General features: G+C 43.2%; 2 protein-coding genes and 1 long non-coding RNA gene across 6 annotated transcripts in view; 1 reads left to right on the forward strand and 2 right to left on the reverse strand.

Moving 5' to 3' along the window:
* LOC307221271 (galectin-4-like) overlaps positions 1-16,862 on the forward strand; it is a 20,093-nt gene extending 3,231 nt beyond the window's left edge. For 2 of the 3 annotated variants that reach the window (XM_079985695.1, XM_079985694.1), the window contains 9 exons: positions 3,690-3,885; positions 5,768-5,887; positions 7,432-7,482; positions 9,217-9,264; positions 10,505-10,528; positions 10,694-10,723; positions 12,581-12,669; positions 15,232-15,397; positions 16,232-16,862. In XM_079985695.1, coding sequence (XP_079841821.1) covers positions 3,690-3,885; positions 5,768-5,887; positions 7,432-7,482; positions 9,217-9,264; positions 10,505-10,528; positions 10,694-10,723; positions 12,581-12,669; positions 15,232-15,397; positions 16,232-16,375 — 868 coding nt within the window. In that variant the 3' untranslated portion in view covers positions 16,376-16,862. The remainder of the gene's footprint in view (positions 1-3,689; positions 3,886-5,767; positions 5,888-7,431; positions 7,483-9,216; positions 9,265-10,504; positions 10,529-10,693; positions 10,724-12,580; positions 12,670-15,231; positions 15,398-16,231) is intronic. The other variant, XM_079985696.1, reaches the window with a different exon arrangement.
* LOC307221412 lies at positions 10,694-12,043 on the reverse strand. Its single transcript, XR_013841381.1, has 2 exons — positions 11,658-12,043; positions 10,694-11,308 (listed from the first exon to the last, which is right to left on the reverse strand). It is a non-coding gene; the product is annotated as an uncharacterized lncRNA (long non-coding RNA).
* A 539-nt stretch (positions 16,863-17,401) lies between the features above and the next one.
* BLOC1S3 (biogenesis of lysosomal organelles complex 1 subunit 3) lies at positions 17,402-20,467 on the reverse strand. Of its 2 annotated transcripts, none has more exons than XM_079985797.1 (2): positions 20,362-20,467; positions 17,402-18,228 (listed from the first exon to the last, which is right to left on the reverse strand). In XM_079985797.1, exon 2 carries the CDS (start codon positions 18,215-18,217, stop codon positions 17,642-17,644), a length of 576 nt encoding a protein of 191 aa, XP_079841923.1. In that variant the 5' UTR covers positions 18,218-18,228; positions 20,362-20,467; the 3' UTR covers positions 17,402-17,641. The 2 variants fall into 2 exon arrangements, with proteins under 2 accessions (XP_079841923.1, XP_079841924.1); XM_079985798.1 differs by lacking the exon at positions 20,362-20,467 and adding an exon at positions 19,908-19,931.
* Between the last annotated feature and the right edge of the window lie 941 nt (positions 20,468-21,408).

Genomic DNA, 21,408 nt, shown 5'->3' on the forward strand with positions numbered 1-21,408 from the left:
GATTTAACATTTCTTAGCTTCTAATTCCTTTGCATAATTACATTTAAGCCAATATATTTAATACATAACATAGATAGCTTTTTAGAAGAATAAACCTTTTCAAAGTAAAAAAGGAAGGAACAGTTTCCAGCCTCAAAATAAGATAGAAAGAAAACCGCTCTTCTCCAGCCAAGCCAGTTGCCTTTTTCACTGCTCTTGACCTTTCAACCTTAGGAAAATATGGCTCAAGTTTAATGGGAGGCACATGGTTTTATTTTACTATTTATCAACTCTTAATTATGTTTTCTCAGCCTTCTTATATCTTCTGTAATATGTAGGGTCAGTGTAACCTTGGCTGTCAGCCTGTAATTCCCTTTGACTTTGAGAATTGTTTTCTGCTATAAATCAGGGGCCCCCTTGTCCAGGAGAATAAACATCTTGCCAAGGTTCTTAGGCAGCTGCTCTTCTGCCTGGCATGAACATTTGAAAATCTTTAAGCTCATTTTAAAATACAGGCCCTGATCAAGCCTTAATAAAAATGCAGGCTATGATTAGATGCCTCAAGGTCTCCTTACTGGCTGTTTTTTTATCATTGATTAATTAATTAAACTTATTAGTAGCGCGCGCGCACACACACACACACACACACAACCCAGACAGCTTACAAAAATAAATAGATAACACATACATTAAAACCAGCATAAAGCAAAACAGAAAAAGCTAAAACTCATTAGTATTTTAAAAGGGCATGGCTAAAGCATTCTTCTAATCTAATGTTTTAGGCCACGGGTAATTCAAAGCCACAGGTCTGGTGATAAGAAATGTTTTTTTGCCTGGTGCCTATAAGTAAGTAATGATGGCACCAGGTGAGCCTCCCTGAGGAGAGCATTCCACAAATGGGGAGCCATCACTGAAAAGGCCTTTAAACAGGGTTTAGACCAGAACTCCCTTCAAAGAGAGGACTGTCTTCTGCAAAGAAGGGCATCCTACCTGCTGGAAGAGCAGCAGGATTAAGGATTTAGGGCTCATTCCAGCGAACACTTCAAAATACCCATAGACCACCTAAGATGAAAGTGATGGACTATATGGAACTGGCGGAAATGACTGGCAGAATCCGAGACCAAGGTGAAGAGTCGGTGGAAGAAGATTGGAAAAAATTTAAAGTTTATTTACAGAAACATTGCAAAATTAAGGAATGTTAGAAGGTTGTTGGAATGAAGTAATGTGGTTTTAGCAGAAATGATATAAAGGATTAGGTTATAACTGATTTATTAATTGGTCAAAACAAAATAAAAAAAATTCCTTCCAGTAGCACCTTAAAGACCAACTAAGTTAGTTCTTGGTATGAGCTTTCGTGTGCATGCACACTTCTTCATACCAAGAACTAACTTAGTTGGTCTTTAAGGTGCTACTGGAAGGAATTTTTTTATCTTGTTTTGACTATGGCAGACCAACACGGCTACCTATCTGTAACTGTTATTAATTGGTGTAAGACGAGAATTACAGTATATTAAGATAAATTATTAGGATAAAAACAAAGCTGGAAAGGATTTGCTGAAACATCTAACTGAACTAGAATACAAAAAAGGGAGGTGTGAGGAGGTCAAGGAAATGAGTAAAGGAAAGAAAGCTATGTAAAGGTTTGATCTGTTGTTGTTTTTTAATTGTTTGTTTGTATTTCTGATGTCTTTTTCTATTTTTCTTTTTTTATTGTTTCTCTTTGTAATCTTTAAAATTTGAATAAACACTGTTTAAAAAACAACAACAAAATACCCATAGACCACCTTGTTTGGTGCCGGCACTGTATCTAGCATAGCTCATGATACTTGACGCTAATTTCTGTGGAGAAATTATATCCCTTTGATAGTAAGGGATTTCATTTTTAAAAGAAGCAACAATTTACCAGTTGCTTGAAAACCAGCCCCTAGTAATGGGGTGCTGTTCTTATACAGACATGTGAGGTAAATTACCAGAAAACCGCCTGAAGAACAATCCACGGCTGCCAATATGGCAGCTCCTCCACCTACACCTTTGCCCATTACTGGTGGTAAATGGGAGTGGGGATGCTGCCATAAGCAACCATAGAATGGTCTTCAAGTGTTTTGTGGTAATTTACCTCACACAACTGGCTTTCAAGCAAATGGTAATGTTTTTTGTTTTTGTTTTTTTAAAAAGAAGAATCATTCAAAAAAGCCTTTCTTGTGTGAGGGAGATACTGACCTGAGGGTGCTGTTGAGAGGCTTGTTCTGCAGCATTATATATTGTTGTTGGGTTTTTGTTTGTTTTTTAAGCAAAGTTTTATGACTTTAATCTAAAGAAGCAGAAAACTAGTTCCTGGTACAAAAGAGGACTTTGTTTCTTGAATAGCACCGTTTCACACAACGAGCCGCTTTTGAAACTGTAGGAAGTCTCAGAAATGGTTTATGTCATGAGGCAGCTTGGGGAGAAGATCTATTAAAAAGGCAGAAACCACATTAAGCTTGCCCATCCCTTCAAGTGTGTCAAAAGTAGCTATTTGGGGATCCCAGCCTAAATGGCTATTTTAAAATTTATTCTTATTTTATTTTAATATTGTGAGCCATGTTGAGGGTCTGCACTAGGCCAAAAGGAACTTCACACAAACAAACAAACAAACAAACAAACAAACAAACAAACAAGCAAGCAAGCAAGCAAGCAAGCAAGCAAGCAAGCAAACAAACAAACAAACAAACAAACAAACAAACCAGGGTGGGCAGGAGTAAAAGTGGTCAGGGTCCCTGTACCTTCAACAGGTATATTGAATATGGAACTTTTCTCACCCAAGCATGACAAATCACACAACATATGCACAGTTATTAAAACAAAGCCCTGTAATTTATTTTGCATGTGGCTATATATATTGTTATTCACTCAGAATGGTAGGGGTGGCTTGAAGTGGCATACTTTTGGTTTTTTTTTTTGGCAAATATTTTTATTGACTGGCTTTCTGAACATACAATTAACAAACATTATCCTAAAAAGCATGGTGCTTCTGTGTGAAGTCCAGTAGATTAACTTAAAGAGTCTCTCCATGGGTTGATGGAGGAATTATCGTGTGACTAAGCTCTGTTAACATATGAAATGAAATGAAACTATGTCAGTCATTAAAAAAAATATATAGCCTTCAATCTTCCTATTAACTTTTCAACTAAATCAGTTTGCCAAATGTTTGCATACCACCTGGAAAATGTTAGTCCTAGAGTAGTTTTACTTGTACTTATCAGCCGTCGAGCCGCCACCATTAAAAATGTAAGGAACACCAGGATTTTGATTATCAAATATGGACAATGATGCTAGTTGAGGAATACAATTTTTTTGCCAGTCTCTTCAAAAAAAATTTTTTTTTGTCCACCATACGTTTAAAGTGCCCTCAAAGAACCTCCGGGGAACTGTAGTTTGTTATGGGTGCTGGGAATTCTAGGTCCTTGAGGGATAAACTACAGTTCCCAGTGTTCTTGGGGGAGAGGACTGTGCTTTAAAGAGAAGGTGTGTACGCAGCCTAAAGCTCATTAAACAACACAATCCTTTATGCACCTTCATGGCTCCTGCTCTCTCCGAATCACCCCTTTCCCCTACTCTCCCCTCCATTTCATCTCTCCAGTTCATTCCCTGCAGGTGTGGTCATGGTCCACCAGCCCACCTGCCCATCTCTTCCCACTGAGCTTCAGCCCAACCATCCCCTCATATTTCAGATTCTCGGTCAATCTAGTGTGCGGCAACGGCAACATCGCCTTCCACTTCAACCCCCGTTTCGACGAAGGCCGAGTCGTCGTGTGCAACACTCAGCAAGGCGGCCGCTGGGGAACTGAGGAGCGGGCCTACAACATGCCTTTCCAGCCAAATATTTATTTTGAGATGATCATCAACGTCAAGAGCCACTGCTATCAGGTGAGGAAGCTGGAGAAGCTGCTCCAGCTCGCTGTCTACCTTCGTGTCTTGCAGGGGAAGGACTTGATAATTTGCAAGTGCAAGATTTATCTCCAGCATGGACTCCGACTTGGCTTTTTGTTTAGGCCGGCAGAAGATTGGCCCCATAGCGGTGCAGCAATAGAGCTGCTAGCACATTTGCAAAGCTAAGCAGGGTATGGTTTCATATTGGATGGGGAGCCTCGTGTTGCAATTCTTGCTTTGCAGGGGGCTGGAGTAGATGACCCTTGGGGTCCCCTCCAACTCTACAGTTATATGATTCTATAAGAGATATGATTCCCCATTCCTTCCCCTCCCGCCACATTCCCGTTAGAGATGCAGCTCGGCTGACAAGAACGTTTTGGCAGGGGATGATGATAGTGAAGAAGAAATATATAAAGGCTGTATAAGAGCTGTGCAAGCTGGCCCGATGTTGCAATGAATTCTCATGAGGAATTAAAACAGAAATGAACAGACCGATATGCAAATTGTGGAGAAATGAACTTAGGACTGGAAGAATTAGAAACCTGCAGAAACTTGAATGGCTTTATTTGCCCATCCCTAACCACAGTAAGCGTGTAGCTGGCAAGTGAAGTGTTTAGGGGGTTCAGTGCATACTTTCATGCTGAAGGGTGTGGCGCTTGTACAAGTGTGGGCACAGCCTTCCATTTCAGGAGGGCCAGGCTTCTGAAAATACAGAAGAAATGCTTCATATGTGAGTTCTGCTGAATGGGCTTCCTCACAAGTCCCGTTTGTTTGATAGCTGCTACCACCTAGTGGGTGAAGTAGAACAAGGGTGGAATTCTAATCCAAGAAGAAGGTAGACTGCCACAGATCATATGAGACGTCCAGTACAATGAACCAAACTGTCTCCTTATGGGCTGTCATTCAGCTTTAAGCAGCTAGGCCAGGAGAGAACCCAAACAAACATAGGACATCAATCAATCCAAGGCATTATGGAGATTGCTGTAGTCTGTATAATCATGTACGGGGGTGTATTTATGCTTATAATAATTTTATTCAAACAACCTTTAAGAAATAAACTTGACAGTGAATTTTCTAAATGTTTCTATTATTCAATACTGAAACCATAAGAGGAGGGGGGCCATGTGTGCACCACCAAAAAAGGAGACACAGATTTGCATTAACGTTTGCACCTGCCATTTTGCTATGATTTGAATGGAAATATAATCCATCTCATCATAGTGGGGAGGGCAGGGGCAGTGTGTCACATTGTGTCACCAGAGGTGAAATGGGAATGTGCTGCCCTGCCATGCTACACCTCTTCCTCCTCCTTTACCTGGGTTGCCCATGAAGTGGCGGCAGCATCGGTGGGTTCCGGTGAGATTTGGCAAAATGTCACAAAATCTTGCCTCTTCTCAAAGGGACTCGCCTAACCAGTTCCTCAACCTCCTCCAAACTCATAGCAATAAAGTTACCGTATTTTTCGCTCTATAACACGCACCCGACCATAACACGCACGTAGTTTTTAGAGGAGGAAAATCCATAGGCATGCCACCCGTAGGCATTCCCTCCATAACACGCTCAGACATTTCCCCTTACTTTCTAGGAGGAAAAAAGTGAGTGTTATGGTGCAAAAAATACGGTAAATGCTAAGAGTTACTTACATCCAACTGTAGTTCTATACAGAGTAGACAACTGAAATTAATGGACATGATAGTCAGTTTAGTTCCATCAATTTCAATGAGTCTACTCTGATTATAATCTAGTTCAACTCACTGACTCCAACACCTTAACTAGGTTGTCCCTCCAAGTTCCACCCTCGGATTAGGAGCCCACAAAGCACAAATTCTGCCTCTTGTTTCCCAAGAACTAATCTCACCTCCTCTTTCCATTATTCTAGGTATCCGTCAATGGCAACCACTTCCTGGAGTACAGACACCGCCTTCCTTTCCATGAGGTCCAGACATTGCAGATCAATGGAGATGTCTCTTTGAACTGCATCAGCTTTGCTGGCACTAATGTGAGTTACACAGTTTCACCTCTTACACCTCCTCCAATTTCAGCTTGCCATGGTGGATCATGTACTGTATTTTTTGCTCTATAAGACTCACTTTTTCCCTTCTAAAAAGTAAGGGGAAATGTGTGTGCGTCTTATGGAGCGAATGCAGGCTGTGCAGCTATCCCAGAAGCCAGAACAGCAAGAGGGATTGCTGCTTTCACTGCACAGTGATCCCTCTTGCTGTTCTGGCTTCTGAGATTCAGAATATTTTTTTTCTTGTTTTCCCCCTATAAAACTAGGTGCGTCTTTGTGGTCTGGTGCGTCTTACAGAGCGAAAAATACGGTACCTTGTAATGTGGGTAGCAGCCATTTGCAAATCAAAGGGGAACACTTAGAAATGTGTCAGTCTAATTTTAAAATGAGGTGCTGGCAACTGGTGAGGTATGGAGTCGGAAGAGACAAAACATTTGTGGTTGCAGTTCTCATGCGAGCTTGAACACTAGAAACAAGATGCAGTGAATTTGTATGAACAACTTACCCTTCTTGGGGAACAATCCTGGGGAGGGATGCTGCAGACCTCCCTCTATGCCAGAGAAGGTGGTTTGCAGACAGACTCTTCTTCCTCATGGTGGCAGAAAACTTAGGTGCCATCGTTGCTGTGCTCTGCCATTGCTGCACCAGCGGTGGCAAGACCAACAATGAACTGTGTTGGGGGCATGCCAAGCCTCTGTCAGAGGAGGCTGTGGGTGTACAGGATCCCAAGCCTCCTTGTGACCCCAAATAAACCTTCAGTTGCATTGCCTGGCATAAGCTTTTGGGACCTTGGCAGAATTTGACAGAATTCCACACACACACCCTGTGTCCCATTAGGATTGTTCTGTAAGTTACTTTTTTTGAAACGTACTTGCTGTGCGTCTTTGCCAGTTCTTGAAATTGATTTCACAGTACCCCATATTGAAACACAAATATTTGAAACAGAAGATTTTGCTTTATATCACAAGGTGATCAGCAGGGTTAAGATTCTTCTTGATTAGCCTTTGCCTGATATGTGTACAAGAAAGTGGGCAGCAGGCAGACCTCTCAGAGAAGGCATTCCATAAATAAGGTGCCACCACCAATAATGCTATGTTTCAAATTTTCAAATACAGCATATCAGGTAAGAGAACTGTGAGAGGCATCTCTGAGGACTCTACCAGAAGTCTCATGGCCCTGTTATCCAAGATGCTGCCAGTTGGAGTAAGCAGAATGGGCCAAGCTGCATAAGTGATCTGACTTAGTACAAAGTGGCTTTGTGTGCTCATACTTAATCTTAAGAGGGCATGAGAAATGCAAACTTGCTTCGGAAGCAAACAAATAAAAAAGAATTTATTTTTTTTTGCTTTGGAAGCCAATAATGTTATTTACTCATTCATATATTTACGAATGGATGTATCACTTTAAGGTGGCAGTTGATGGCTTTTGGATCAAATTGGGAAAAGAGACAGTGCCAAAAGGGCAAGTTGTTGTTGTTGTTGTTGTTTTAAAAAATAGTTCTTATTTCCAAACGTATTTTTATTGTGTTTCAGCCTCCACCCCCATACACCCCTCCTGCTTACAATGTTGTGACAGCCACCACAGTAAGTAGAAGCCCTTAGTTTGTTTGCATCTCTTTGCTTTGCAAATCCAGTGGGCGGGGGGGGGGGCTGGTGGGGATTGATTAGTACTGGTTATTTATGTAGCAGTTTCAGTGTACAAAGTGCTTTACAGTGGTACAGTGGTGCCCCACAAGACTAATGCCTCGCAAGACGAAAAGCCCGCTAGACGAAAGGGTTTTCCGTTTTTGAGGCGCTTTGCAAGACGAATTTCCCTATGGGCTTGCTTCGCAAGACGAAAACGTCTTGCGAGTCTTGCGATTTTTTTCGCTTTTTTCTCCCTTTTTCTAATCCGCTAAGCCGCTAAGCTGCTAATAGCCGCTAATAGCGCTAATCCGCTAAGCCGCTAATAGGGTTGCTTCGCAAGACGAAAAAACCGCAAGACGAAGAGACTCGCGGAACAGATTCTTTTCGTCTTGCGAGGCACCACTGTACCTCTAGTTACGAACTTAATTCATTTTGGAGGACCGTTCTTAACCTGAAACTGTTCTTAACTAGAGGCGGGCTTTCGCTAATGGGGCCTCTTGCTGCCACTGCACCGTCGGCACATGATTTCTGTTCTCATCCTGGGGCAAAGTTCTCAACTTGAGGCAAATCTTCCTATTTAGCGGAGTTTGTAATCTGAGGCATTTGTAACTAGAGGTACCACTGTACTACATTCACCTTCATAACTCCTTGCAAGGTAGGCCACTAGTTTTGTCATTTTCCAGGTTGGAACGGAGAAATAAGTGACTTATTCAAGGTCACCCACTGAAGACCTAGCCACATGACTGTTGAGCACATGGTGCACTGGGGGGAAATAGCTGAGAATCCTGATTGAAATTTGGAAGCCAATCACAGAATCACTGTTAGAGTAGCCTTGTAGACTCAGAGGGGGGAACCTTTGCCCCCCCCCAATATTCCTGAACTACAAACTCCCAAGCAAATGTGGCCAGAAATTATGGAAGTTATAGTTCAGCAACATCTGGAGGACCAAAGGTTCCCCACACCTGTTGTGCAGATCATCTGGGCCAACCTTCTCCGCTGTTCAGCACTAAGGCATTCCTAGAACAAGGCTATCTAACGTCAACTTGCAGACCTCCAATAAGCGCGAGCCCTATGACCCCATATATGTAACCAGTGGTCTCATACCCTGTGTGGCTCGGAAATTCTCAGAAACTAAAAAAAAAAATCAGTTCAGTTTTGAAAGCAGTGGTTTAAATCAGTTCAGTCTTGAAAGGCTCAAGATGACATCTAGCTATATCCAAACAGACAAAGCCCTGTGTCTTGATCTCAAGAACCATAATGCAAAATTTTGCTACGATATCTTAAGAGGTGTCCAGATGCACAGTGAACAGGCAGACCACTTTGTCAAACCACTCTGACCATTAAAAATTTATTCTAACGTTCAACTGAAGTCTACCCTTCTGTAACTTAAGATCTAGTTCATTCCCAGGAGCAAATGAGTCTTTCCCCTCTTCTTTGTGACGGTTTCCAGATATTTGAGCAGTGTTACCATACCCCCGCCCCCTCAGTCCTCAAGGTTAAACATACCAACAGAGTGCGCCTCTGCGTTAGCAACACTAAAGTGACCTCTGCCTGCAATAATAATAATAATAACAACAATCATAATAATAATGCTGAAACTGCATCCCAGAGCTAACAGAGTCAAAACGCTAAATATCCTTCTATCAGTGCCAAAGTTAATGCTCTCTTAATGATATATCTCTTTTTTTCCAGGTTGGTGGTATGTTTGCTCAGCCGAACTTTGTGCAGCCATCTTTTTCTGTGAGTAGCTTTGTGGAAACTTCACAGATCCTATAAACTACTGGGCTAAAGGATGGGAGGCATAAGGCACAACCAGACACCCTGATCCACTCACAAATGGTGACTTGTTGTGTTTGTCATACAACAACAGAATCCTGTTGGCAAATAGATTGGCACTGAGCCTAGAGCTCAGTGGAAGCAGGGCATAGCTCCATGAGAAAGATACATGCTTTCCAGGCAGAAGGTTCCACAGGTTGCGATCCTATACTCAGTTACCTGGCTGGGAATAAGCCCTGTTGAAATCTGTGGGACTTTCTTCTTCTTCTTCCATTTTTTAAAATCAATGTATATACAATCTGAAAAACAGTTGTAGGGAAATATTAGAAAAAGAACAGAAAAACAAACCAAGCACATGGTAAAGGTAAAGGGAACCCTGACCGTTAGGTCCAGTCACGGACGACTCTGGGGTTGCGGCGCTCATCTCGCTTTACTGGCCGAGGGAGCCGGTGTACAGCTTCCGGGTCATGTGGCCAGCATGACTAAGCTGCTTCTGGCGAACCAGAGCAGCGCACGGAAACGCCGTTTAATCCACGTGCTTTAATCCACTTTGATTGTGCAAACCTAAATTTTCTTGTATGCGTTTTCAATGCTACCTGCAAAATAATGAGACTGTGGAAGAGTTTTGTTCCCTCCCACTGAGCTACGTATAGATCCACCCACTGGCAAGTCAGGATTGCAGAGAGGAAGTGAGGATTAGGAGAAGAATTGGGTTAAGAATTAGGGTTAGATGTTAAATGAGAAGAAGCTGGAGTATTCATAGATTCCAGAGTGATGCTTTTTCCTTTCTTTCTTTCTTAGTATAGATTCTGATATTTCATGCAGGGCCCTTGCAAAGAAAACATTTAAAATTATATTAAGGCGGGGATTTACTTAAACTGACTAATCAAAAAGCAAGACTCAGGGCTTTTTTTCTGGGGGGACACAGGGGTACACATACCCCTAAACATTTTTTGAATCTAAGTTTGGCCTCACTAAGGGGCAGTATTTCAGTATGAGTAGGGAAATAAACATTTTTTTTAGAAAAAAAGCACTGGCAAGAATAGTCCGTGAAACATTCTCTCTAGTTAGTGGACAACTCTGGAGACATTTGATTATTCCACCTATTCACTGTGTTCAACAAGTGTTCCCTGAAACAAAAAAATTAATACAAACAATAGTTCTATGTAAATTAAATGATTGTTTTTCTTTTCATTTTTTGCAGACAAGGAAGAAGAAGACAGCCCAGGTGTGTGGGTTAAAATCTGGGGCAATATTGTAGTCTACCTAGTTTAGATAAGGCAGGACTGCAGGGGTTTGGTCTAGACTGAATTTTTATGCTTTTCGGTTCTGCAATACAGTATTATTATTGCAAGGCCTTTCACTTTTTCTCTGTTTCTTCATCTTTTCTCAGGGTAACAGTGGAATAACTTTGTCCAATCCTGTGAGTATATTGGTGTTCTGTTTTCTATGCCTCTTGGTTCTCCATCACAGATAAATTTAGAAATTTCTGCTCGTTTTTGACATAGATTAAAGATGGTAAACTGGCAGTCTGTAGGCCCCAAATATAATTTACAACACACCCACACAACGGATGCAGCTCCTTTTGGCTATATGAAGTGTTCTTGTGGCATTTTTCTCCCGAATTTGTCCACTCTTGGGAGACAGGACGCTTAGTCAAGACTGATTGGTCTGATCTTGTACAAGCATCAAGCCAAGTCTAGACATAGGTTGCATAGTTAGATTAGGGAAAGCTGAGTGTTAAGAGGCAGCAAAGCAGACAGGAGTCAAAGAGGGTCTGGGCAGGGCACAATGAAAGAAAAGGCTCAGTAAGCAAGTTCAAGAGGCAACCAAGCTGCAAATATAATCAAGAGATTTGCTCTGCGTGCCAGCAGCTTCTCCCCTTAAGACATAAGCTATGACAATTTAAAGAGATCCCATAGCACTACCAAGAAGATGTGTATATTCTTTCAGAAAAGACAAGGAAAATAGAAATAATGACGTTTGATATTTGCATATACAGTGGTGCCTTGCAAGACGAAAAGAATCCGTTCCGCGATTCTCTTCGTCTAGCGGTTTTTTCGTCTTGCGAAGCAAGCCCATTGACGGCTTAGCGGATTAGCGCTATTAGCGGTCTAGCAGCTTTTAGCGGCTTATCGGCTTAGCAGATAAGCGGATAAGCAGCTTAGCGGCTTAGAAAAAGGGGGGGGGGGAAGGAAAAAAAACCCGCAGGAACTCGCAAGACATTTTCGTCTTGCGAAGCAAGCCCATAGGAAATTCGTTTTGCGAAGCCCCTCCAAAACGGAAAACCCTTTCGTCTAGCGGGTTTTCCGTCTTGCGAGGCATTCGTCTTGCGGGGCACCACTGTATATTGGCACAAAGGCAAGGATGCAACTAAAAACTAAGAAACTAGTCCGTTTTTTGGTGTTTAGAGGCGCCTCATAATCAGAGGCACTAAACCGTACCTTGCTTTTCCCTGCTTCAATAGGGGCTGGAGGGTAGAGATACAGTGTGGGAAGGTTCTAGGAGCTCAAGATGTATTTGCATTTTAGGGCTAAGGAAGAGTGATTACAGCTGACTTGTAAATTGTGTCCTTTGGTTGCAACCAGCCTACCCAATTTCAGCCTCTGATAATAGATCAAGATCCACCTGTGCTGACTTCTGAATGGAGGGACATTCTTCAGCTTCCTGGGTGGCTTCAGCTTCTGGGAGTCTTAGTTCTGCTTTGTCTTCTTGCTTCTCTTGATGAAGGACTGAATCCCTGTTGTTAGAATGCGGCAGCTAGACTGGTGACTGGGAGCGGCCGCCGAGACCATATAACACCGGTCTTGAAAGACCTACATTGGCTCCCAGTATGTTTCCGAGCACAATTCAAAGTGTTGGTGCTGACCTTTAAAGCCCTAAACGGCCTCGGTCCAGTATACCTGAAGGAGCGTCTCCACCCCCATCATTCTGCCCGGACGCTGAGGTCCAGCGCCGAGGGCCTTCTGGCGGTTCCCTCATTGCGAGAAGCAAAGCTACAGGGAACCAGGCAGAGGGCCTTCTCGGTAGTGTCGCCCGCCCTGTGGAACGCCCTTCCAGCAGATGTCAAAGAGAAAAATAACTACCTGACATTCAGAAGACATCTTAAGGCAGCCCTGTTCAGGGAAGTTTTTAATGTGTGATTTTACTGTATTTTTGGTTTTTATGGAAGCCGCCCAGAGTGGCTGGGAAGGCCCAGCCAGATGGGCGGGATATAAATAATAAATTATTATTATTATTATTATTATTATTATTATTATTATTATTATTATTTTTCCAGGCTGTCCCATTCCACATTGCCATCCTGGGGAATTTCACTCAGTTCCGCAAGATTACAATTGTGGGGAATGTGCCTTTTCACGCAAACAGGTGCGTTAGCAGAGGGGACAATATTGTACACCAACTTCCTACATTCAATTATCATATGAAGTTGAAGCCAATCAGAAAGTACCGTATATACTTGTGTATAAGCCGACTTTTTCAGCACATTTTTTATGCTGAAAAAGCCCCCCTCAGCTTATACTCGAGTGAGGGTCACTTTCAGGCTGCTCTTTCCTCCTCCTCTGCCTTTGGCGGTGGCGGCAGAGGAACGAGCAGTCCGAAAGCAGCCCTTTTGGGCTGCTTGTTCTTACTCCGCCGCTGCCGCCACCAGCCTCTGCCTCTTGGCAGCACCCTAGGTAGGCAGGGGTACGAGAGGGGCTGGGGGGGAGAGAAGCCCCCTTTGCCGTGTGCTAATGCGCACGCGTGCACATGCACTCCGGCCCACCAAGAGGTTTGTGGTGTGGTGAACCAGCTTATACTCGAGTCAGTAAGTTTTCCCAGTTTTCTGTGGTAAAATGAGGTGCTTCGGCTTATATTTGGGTTGGCTTATACTCGAATATATACGGTATCTGTCAAATTATGTCTGCAGGTTCCAGAGATACAACCAATCTAATTCGCTTCCCTATCACATTTGAATCTTATTTTGCTGCCTCCTTACTACGTTTACCTTTGCTGTGTGTGGTTTTTCCAAAATATTTATTTCTTTCAGAGTAATTTTCTTTCTCGATTGGCAATGACGTTGTTTGGGAACGACATGCAAGTGTCATGAAGGGTGGCTGATTTCATAACATTCACACATTCAGCAGAAGCTGAGCTTCTAGGTCAACCTGCGGCTCCTAGGTGCAGGTTTGCTTTTCTGCAAATGAGGACAATAATGAGAGGCAGTGTGGTGAGCGCTGTGGTTCGGCTGGAGAGTTCAAATCCTTGTTCAGCCATGAAGCTCACTGGATGAGGTTGAGCCAGAGACTCATAGGGTTATTGTGAGGGTAAGGAAAAGTAATCTTCAAAGATGCCACCCTGAGTACAGTGGTATCTCCGGTTACGAACTTAATTCGTTCTGGAGGTCCGTTCTTAAGCCGCAACCATTCCTAACATGAGACGCGCTTTCGCTAATGGGGCCTCCCGCTGCTGCCACACCGTGGGCGCGTGACTTCCACTTGCACCCCGGGGCAAAGTTTGGAACTAGGGGCATCTGCTTCCGGGTTAGTGGAGCTCATTACCTGAAGCATTCATAAGGAGGACGGTACGTAACCCGAGGTTCCACTGTATATTGGAGGAAAGGGATGGTACCAGTGTGGTAATACAAATCTGATCCAGGGCAGACTCAGGTCTAAAAAGATCATGGGCTTATCCAGACTTTCTGTTACATTGCACTTTTCAGGCACATTTCTGGGATTTAAAGCTGTGTGTCAGAGTGATGTTGGTTGGGGTTTTTTTCATCTCAGTGCTTCCCCTGGGAAAATCTGCATTTTACTGCTGAATCAGGGCAAATAAAAACCTGCAGAAAACCTGATTGCCGTAATCAGCGCAGGTTTCCCTAGGGAAGCCACCGGGACAAAAAAGAAAACCTGCTTGGACACAAAGCTTTAAATCCCAGACCTTTTGCCTAGAAATGTAGGATAAAAGGTAGTCTGGATGAGCCATGAGTGAAATAAAAGCCAGATCAAGAAGTTTAGGCCAAACAGATGCAAGAGTGAATTATTTAAGATGGCTGTAGAGCAAGAAGCAGAGAGAGGCAGGCTCAAGAAGAATGTCTATCAGGTAAGTACTCTCAAATACCCATTTGTTTTGCGTATTTCTTGAAGAAACAGCAGGTTCTAAATAGTCACTTACCCAGTCACTTGTGGCAAATAATGGAGAGTCCTCAAGGCTATGGCAAGAACAAAAATGATCAAAATAAGTTTTTCTTTCTGGCCACATGCAACTAAACAGATCCTATGCATATTTACTCAGAACTAAATCCCAGTGAGTTCAATGCAGCCCACTCCAAGTTAAGTGTACAGAGGATGATAGCATTAGATATTTATACTGGGAGCAGCCAGGCTAGTAAAAATTTTCAGTGGCCATGTAACTTTAGTAGATTTATTTGCAAAGCTGTGAAGAAGTTATTTATTCCACCCACCTCACCCACCCGTTTTATAAGTTCTTGTAGGCAGGGGTTACATTTCCAGGTATGCGTGAAATTGTATATAGTGGGGAACAACCATCTAAAAAACCAAACTCCGCCAAGAATCTGCCAAACTCCATCACAATTGCTCCCTCCAAACCTCCTTTCTCAAACTCCCAACTCTCCACAGCCCTCAAAGGTCTGTGCAAAGGCTCCTGGATCGCTAGCCATTTTCCTGCTCTTTTCATGTCATTTTTGCAGTTTTTCCTGCCCTTCTTAGGCTCTTTTTGCCCTTTAAATTTATTTATCTATATCCCAGCATTGCGCATATATGCAGTCTTGCATAAGTGGGGAAACTTCTGTATTGCTTCCACTCAGTAGCTACATTAAATTGGCAAAGGATCAGAAAGACTTGGTTCTCTTAAGATCTATGCTGAGTTAAAAGTCGTGTTGTATCGTTTTGGAGACCCCAGGAATATGCATTGTCGCCTCCTTCCTCCCAGATTCCATGTGAACCTGAAAAACACAATGAGCGGCAACATCGCCCTGCATATTAACCCCCGACTGAAGGAGGGAGCAATAGTCCGGAACACCTTCATCCACGGCAGTTGGGGCTCTGAGGAGAGGCACTTGCCTGCCATGCCTTTCTCCCCTGGCCAGGCCTTCCACGTAAGAAATACCTTTGGGGAATGAGCATTTGCACTGGTTTACATTTCAGATCCTTGTCAGATGGCACACCTCATCAACAATACCAACTTAGGTTGAAACGGTTACACAGAAGCTTCTGACATTCTGGGGCAGCTATTAGTTTCAACAGCTGATCTTGGAAAGACCCTTCCCTTGCCCCCTGCCCTTTTATAGCAGAGAGGAACTGGCCACTTCCTCCTGCTCTTCATGTGCAGGTGAAAACACATGAAGAAGGACCATGTGTACCTTTGGCCTGATCAAGGAAAGCAGTGTTTATATTCCTACAGCCATTTTACTGGGTTATACTTGCCTTTCCACATCAGACCATCAATTCCAGCATTCTGTCTCAAACAATGCCTTTTAAGCAGCTAAGAAGGGAGAGATTGCCCCCTCCCCAGATTAGCCTAACTGGGACTAAAGGGCTGGACTTTGCTTGGGACCAGAGCGCTATACTTTTATAAAGTAGTGCTATATATCTGACAGGATTCTTGGCACTCTGAACAAACTGCTTCATTTTAGGAAATCATTAAACTGGTATAAAATTAGGGTTGCCATACGTCCATAATTTCCCATTGCCGGGATTTGGCAGTTAGAAACAGTGTCTGGGCAGAAATCACTGCGATGTCTGTGAAAATCCAGATGTATAGCAACCCATGTCAGAAGTGACTCTGCAAAAAAACAAAACCCCTCAACAATAGTATGGCAACCCAAATAAAACTGATATAATGGATAAAACCTGCTCCATGCCTCTTGTTGTGTGCGGATTAGTATGGTTTGAAAACTCAGAATAAAACATTTCTTACTTTCTACCACTAGATGGAGATCACCAACCTAAAGAATAACTATCAGGTGACTGTGAATGGAATTGTGATATTCAATTATACCCATCGAATCCCTTCAGGACAGGTGGACCACTTGGAAATAGCTGGGGATGTGACCCTCTCCTGTGTGCAGTACTGACGAGTCTCTGTTCTTCTTACACAACATTTTAAATAAGCCATCTTGAAAGAGAAAAGCAAATACGTTTCTGTAGTGCCTTTCCCCCCTGTGGATCAGCGTTGCTTCAAACCCATGTCAGGCATACCTGACCTGCAAGGCTAATGTTTACTATTATGGCTTCCCTACAAGGAACCCTGGGAATTATAGTCTGAAAGGATCACTTGCAGAAAAAAATGTGGTAACCTTGTGGGATACCTGTGGGTAGGGAAGCCATGCTTGCGAAATCTGTTAAAACCCTTTTTCTGGTACTGATGCAAATATACAGGTGTTGAATAAAGACGTTGAATGGATATTTTACTAACTGGACAGCAGATAGAATTTCTTTGTCTCAAATTCAGATAATCATTTACTTCTTCCCTTGTACCCTTAATCATACTTTACAGTTATGTAAATTATGCTCAGATGCCTCCTTGATGAAAAATAAATGCCAATAAAGATAAAGATGGAATGATACTTGAAACTGCAGCATTCAATGATATTCCATATAGTTGTGCTATTTTTGTCTGAGCAGACTCCATAACCACCTGCAAAAGTATGAAGTAACGAAACAAGCTCACACAATTAACACAACTCTCTCACTGAATTCCACAAATACTCAGCCTTCTGTATTCAGAGGATTGTGTTTTATTATAAAGACACAACTAATTTCAAACCAGTCCTGTTCCACCACCATCATCATGGATCACAAGCTTGTCTTTTAAAAGAGGCCCCATGGAACATGTGTACTCTGTATCCGCAGGGCCTCTTTTAAAGGACTCACCCTGTACTAGTCACTTGCTTAATCACCTACATTAAATATGTCTGTAGGTGGGCAGGCTTTCCCTCTCTTTCTCAGACTATTCACATGTCACAAATGAACAGAGGTATGTGTGGACAGACATCGACTAGGTTTTTCTTTACATGAAATGGAAGCTTTTAGGGTGCTGGTGCGAGTATAAATATGGTAAGCATTAGCTTTAAAAATTCAATATACCTTGAAGCACAGCAAAAGATTTATCAAGAGCAGTTTAATTTTCTTTGACTCTACCATGCTGGACTATTTAGGCAAGATTATTACAGGATACACAAGTGTGATTGAAACACTAGGCATGAAAAGTTTTGAGTCAAAAGCTTCTATTCCAGTTTCTTATTGCACCTTATGGCCAGGGTTGGAGCAGTCTCTCTCTCTCAACACCTTTAACTGCCTGCAAAAAGCAGTTAATTGGCTAGCTATTGTTCTAGAACCAGCTAGGTGTTTACTGGAGGTAGCTCTATCTGGATATCAGGCAGCAGGTTGCAGCTGGTGATGATGTCGATCTTTTCTGCAACAGCACGCAAGTCCTCCAGGACAAGCCGGATGTTGTGTGATGCACTGATGATGCCGTTTTGGGAGTTACTGAGCTGTCCAGTTATGGCCCCAATCTCCTTGATAGCAGTCTGGTACACTTGCTTAACGGTACTGCTGACATCGTAGTACAAGCGGGCATTGCTCTCGATCAGCTTCTGCTGTAGCAAAGTGCTGTAGCGGCCGCGATGTCTGATACGAAGGGCAGGCTTCTCTTCAACCGCTGTGGGGGACCCCAGATCCTCATTCCTGAAAACAATCAGTGGCGGCAGGTCTGTGCTGATCAATTTAGGCTCTGCTTTTGGCCTACAGGGGCTTGCATCTTCCTCCTCATCTGTTTCAGAGGCCTCCCCAGCAATTTTTACGCCGGAAAGGTTGGGACATGAAGCCTGGGGTACGGAGGACAGATAAACCTCTTCCTCTGAATCAGTCTCTGAGGCTTCTCCCTGAACAACAGTTTTGTACCTCCGGGTAGTCATTTTTGCATTACCTAAAGAAACAAAAGCAACTTCAATTTTGAGAATTTGTGACGGAGCTAAACCTGCCAGGATAACCCCAATTGTTTATATCCTATTATGGAGCAGTAATTAAGAATAGGATGTACAGACAGTGCTGTTGATGTGGGAGGTTGAGGGGGGGGGCTATAAAAAATTATGGAGCAGTAATTAAGAATAGGATGTACAGACAGTGCTGTTGATGTGGGAGGTTGAGGGGGGGCTATAAAAAATTGAGGGAACTGCTCCACGAATCATAGAATCATAGAGTTGGAAGAGACCACTGGGGCCATCGAGTCCAACCCCCTGCCAAGCAGGAAACACCATCAGAGCACTCCTGACATATGGTTGTCAAGCCTCTGCTTAAAGACCTCCAAAGAAGGAGACTCCACCACACTCCTTGGCAGCAAATTCCACTGCCGAACAGCTCTTACTGTCAGGAAGTTCTTCCTAATGTTTAGGTGGAATCTTCTTTCTTGTAGTTTGGAACCATTGCTCCGTGTCCGCTTCTCTGGAGCAGCAGAAAACAACCTTTCTCCTTCCTCTATGTGACATCCTTTTATATATTTGAACATGGCTATCATATCACCCCTTAACCTCCTCTTCTCCAGGCTAAACATGCCCAGCTCCCTTAGTCGTTCCTCATAAGGCATCGTTTCCAGGCCTTTGACCATGTCCAGAGACCAGTTCCATCTATGTAGTGACAGATCCAGAGACCAGTTCCATCTATGTACTGACAGATGAGAGAACATAAGAGGGGTGGCTCCCTCCATCATCCCCTCTGTCATCTTCTCAGGAACAGCTGTCTAATCACAGTTGGAGACAGAGGTGAGGAAACCTCAGACTTGGGAGGCTAATGTGCCCCTCCAAGCCTCTCACATCACAGCTTCGCATCTTCCTTTTGTCCGGCTGGAAGGTGTCCTCAAACTCTGTTTATGCCTCTCACTTTCACTCTGCCCACCGTGGAAATATGGCTCCTGGAAGTTCGCCCAGAAACTTCCTCCACACTCACAATGCCAGCAGCCCGATAGCATACCATTACCCAATCCTCTCACACGGGTTACCCCAGGGTTGTTACTTTTAACACACCACCACAAACAAGATTTATGTAGCATTTGCTAATTTAAATCTATTAAACTGTTTGCTTATAAAAGCCTACTGTAACATAAATGGAAATGCATCTCACCGCAGCGGTGAGATACCATACGTCTCACTTAAATAGTTTTAAGTTGCTCTGGGTTGTCTTGGGCATGATAAAGCTACTGATGAAATAATATTAGTAATAATAATACAGTGGTACCTCGCAAGACGAAATTAATTCGTTCTGTGAGTTTTTTCGTCTTGCGAAGCACGGATTTTGGAAAAGCTTCAAAAATCACCAGTCTTCAAAAACCTCAAAAAAGGCTACCACACCGCGTGCTATGAGTTGCTCCTCGAAGTCAAGTCACAACTGCACCCCCTGAATGCACGGTTTCAAGAAAAAGGAAACAAACTTGCAAGACAAAGGAAACAAACTTGCAAGACGTTTTCTTGCGAAGCAAGCTCATAGGGAAATCCGTCTTGCGAAGCAACTCAAAAAACGAAAAACTCTTTCATCTTGCGAGTTTTTCGTCTTACGAGGCATTCGTCTTGCGAGGTACCACTGAAATAGCGAGAAAGACTGTGGCCAGGCTACCTGTGTGGCTGCTCAGTGTGTACTTCAGGTGCTAAATCAAGATAGGAAACGTCAACACACACATACATACATCCCACTTCATAGAATCAGAGAACTGTATAGTTGTAAAGGAACCCAAGGGTCATCTAGCCCAGCCCCATAAAATGCAGGAGTCTTTGAACTGGATGCGTTGCCAACGCAGCTCAAGCAAAGGTGAGCCCCTTGCAGAACCAGCCGCAATACCCCCCATCCTCTTCTCCCCTGCCCTCCCCTCCCTTTTCTCTCTCACAGCCTGACCCAACGGATGCCTACTCGGAAGTAAGCGCCACTGAGCTTTATCCTGAAGTAAATGCACACAAAACTGCAGCTACTCTCTGTCTATATAGATATATATATGCAGCTGCTGCTATTATTAATACTGCTCCTCCTGCCTTACGTACGGCATACCCGGCTTCAAAAAAATTCCAAACTCAACCTTTCGATCAGGAAGAAGCGTCTCCACCTTTGAGCTGGTCACGTGACACCGACGGATCACGTGCCGCAGCAGCGCTTCGCTTTATGTTTGGGTTTTTTTTAAAAAAAGCAACACGTAGAGCATGCGCACTGGCGGCTAGAGGCTAGCGCGTGCCGTCCTCTTCTCTCAGCCAATCCCCTCTCGCCTCCGCCTCGCCGTCTTCTCATTTCCTCCCTTCGCGAGCCCAACCGTCGAAAAGTTTTGAGCTGAGGAGAGGCTATAAAAGGGGCCGCTCGGCTGGTGCAGAGCGCGTTTCCCTCAGCGCTAGCGAAGTGCGGGGAGCTCTAAAGGGCGGGGCGGAGAAGGGGAAGAGCTCAACGGTTGGGCCAAAAGACGCACTTACTTAATTTCTTTATTATTATTTTTTTAATTTTCAGTGCAGAGTTACAACAAAAATTACAAAACTTACAAACATTGAATCCAAAATAATACTGTACAAACAAGAAATAAAAACAGAACACACAAAAAAGAAAACAAAAAGCATCTACAAATAAAACCACATCTTCATTCTAATCTAGTCATTACATACATATACACATATTGACTTCCTTTGTTCTAAGACCTCAAAACATTTACTCTTTCTAAATTGTTGTGTCTAATGTAGATTACTTCTATCTTTATACTTTTTTACGTCATTTTCCCTTTTCTTTAACCCTGTAAAGCATCATTCATTACATACTTACTTGATTTCATAGAATTTATACACCGCTTCATCGTAAACGCACAGTCACCCTCAAAGCGAATTACAAAGAAACCAAAAATCTACAACTGTACTTTAAAACACGCCAAAGTTAACATGCTAACACGGATTAAAATGACCTCGTCGACTTACTTTCTGACATTAAGAGCTGTTCGACAGTGGCATGGTCTCTGGAAGCTGTGGACACTCCTCCGTTGGAGGTTTTTAAGCAGAGTTTGCATGGGTGCTTTAGTTGAGATGCCTGCATTGCAGGGGTTTGGGCGAGATGACCATTGGGGTCCCTTCCAGCTCTTAAAAAGTCTATGATT

The sequence above is a fragment of the Podarcis cretensis genome, assembly GCF_951804945.1.
Source record: "Podarcis cretensis genome assembly, chromosome: 8".
In the NCBI taxonomy this organism is placed as follows: domain Eukaryota; kingdom Metazoa; phylum Chordata; class Lepidosauria; order Squamata; family Lacertidae; genus Podarcis; species Podarcis cretensis.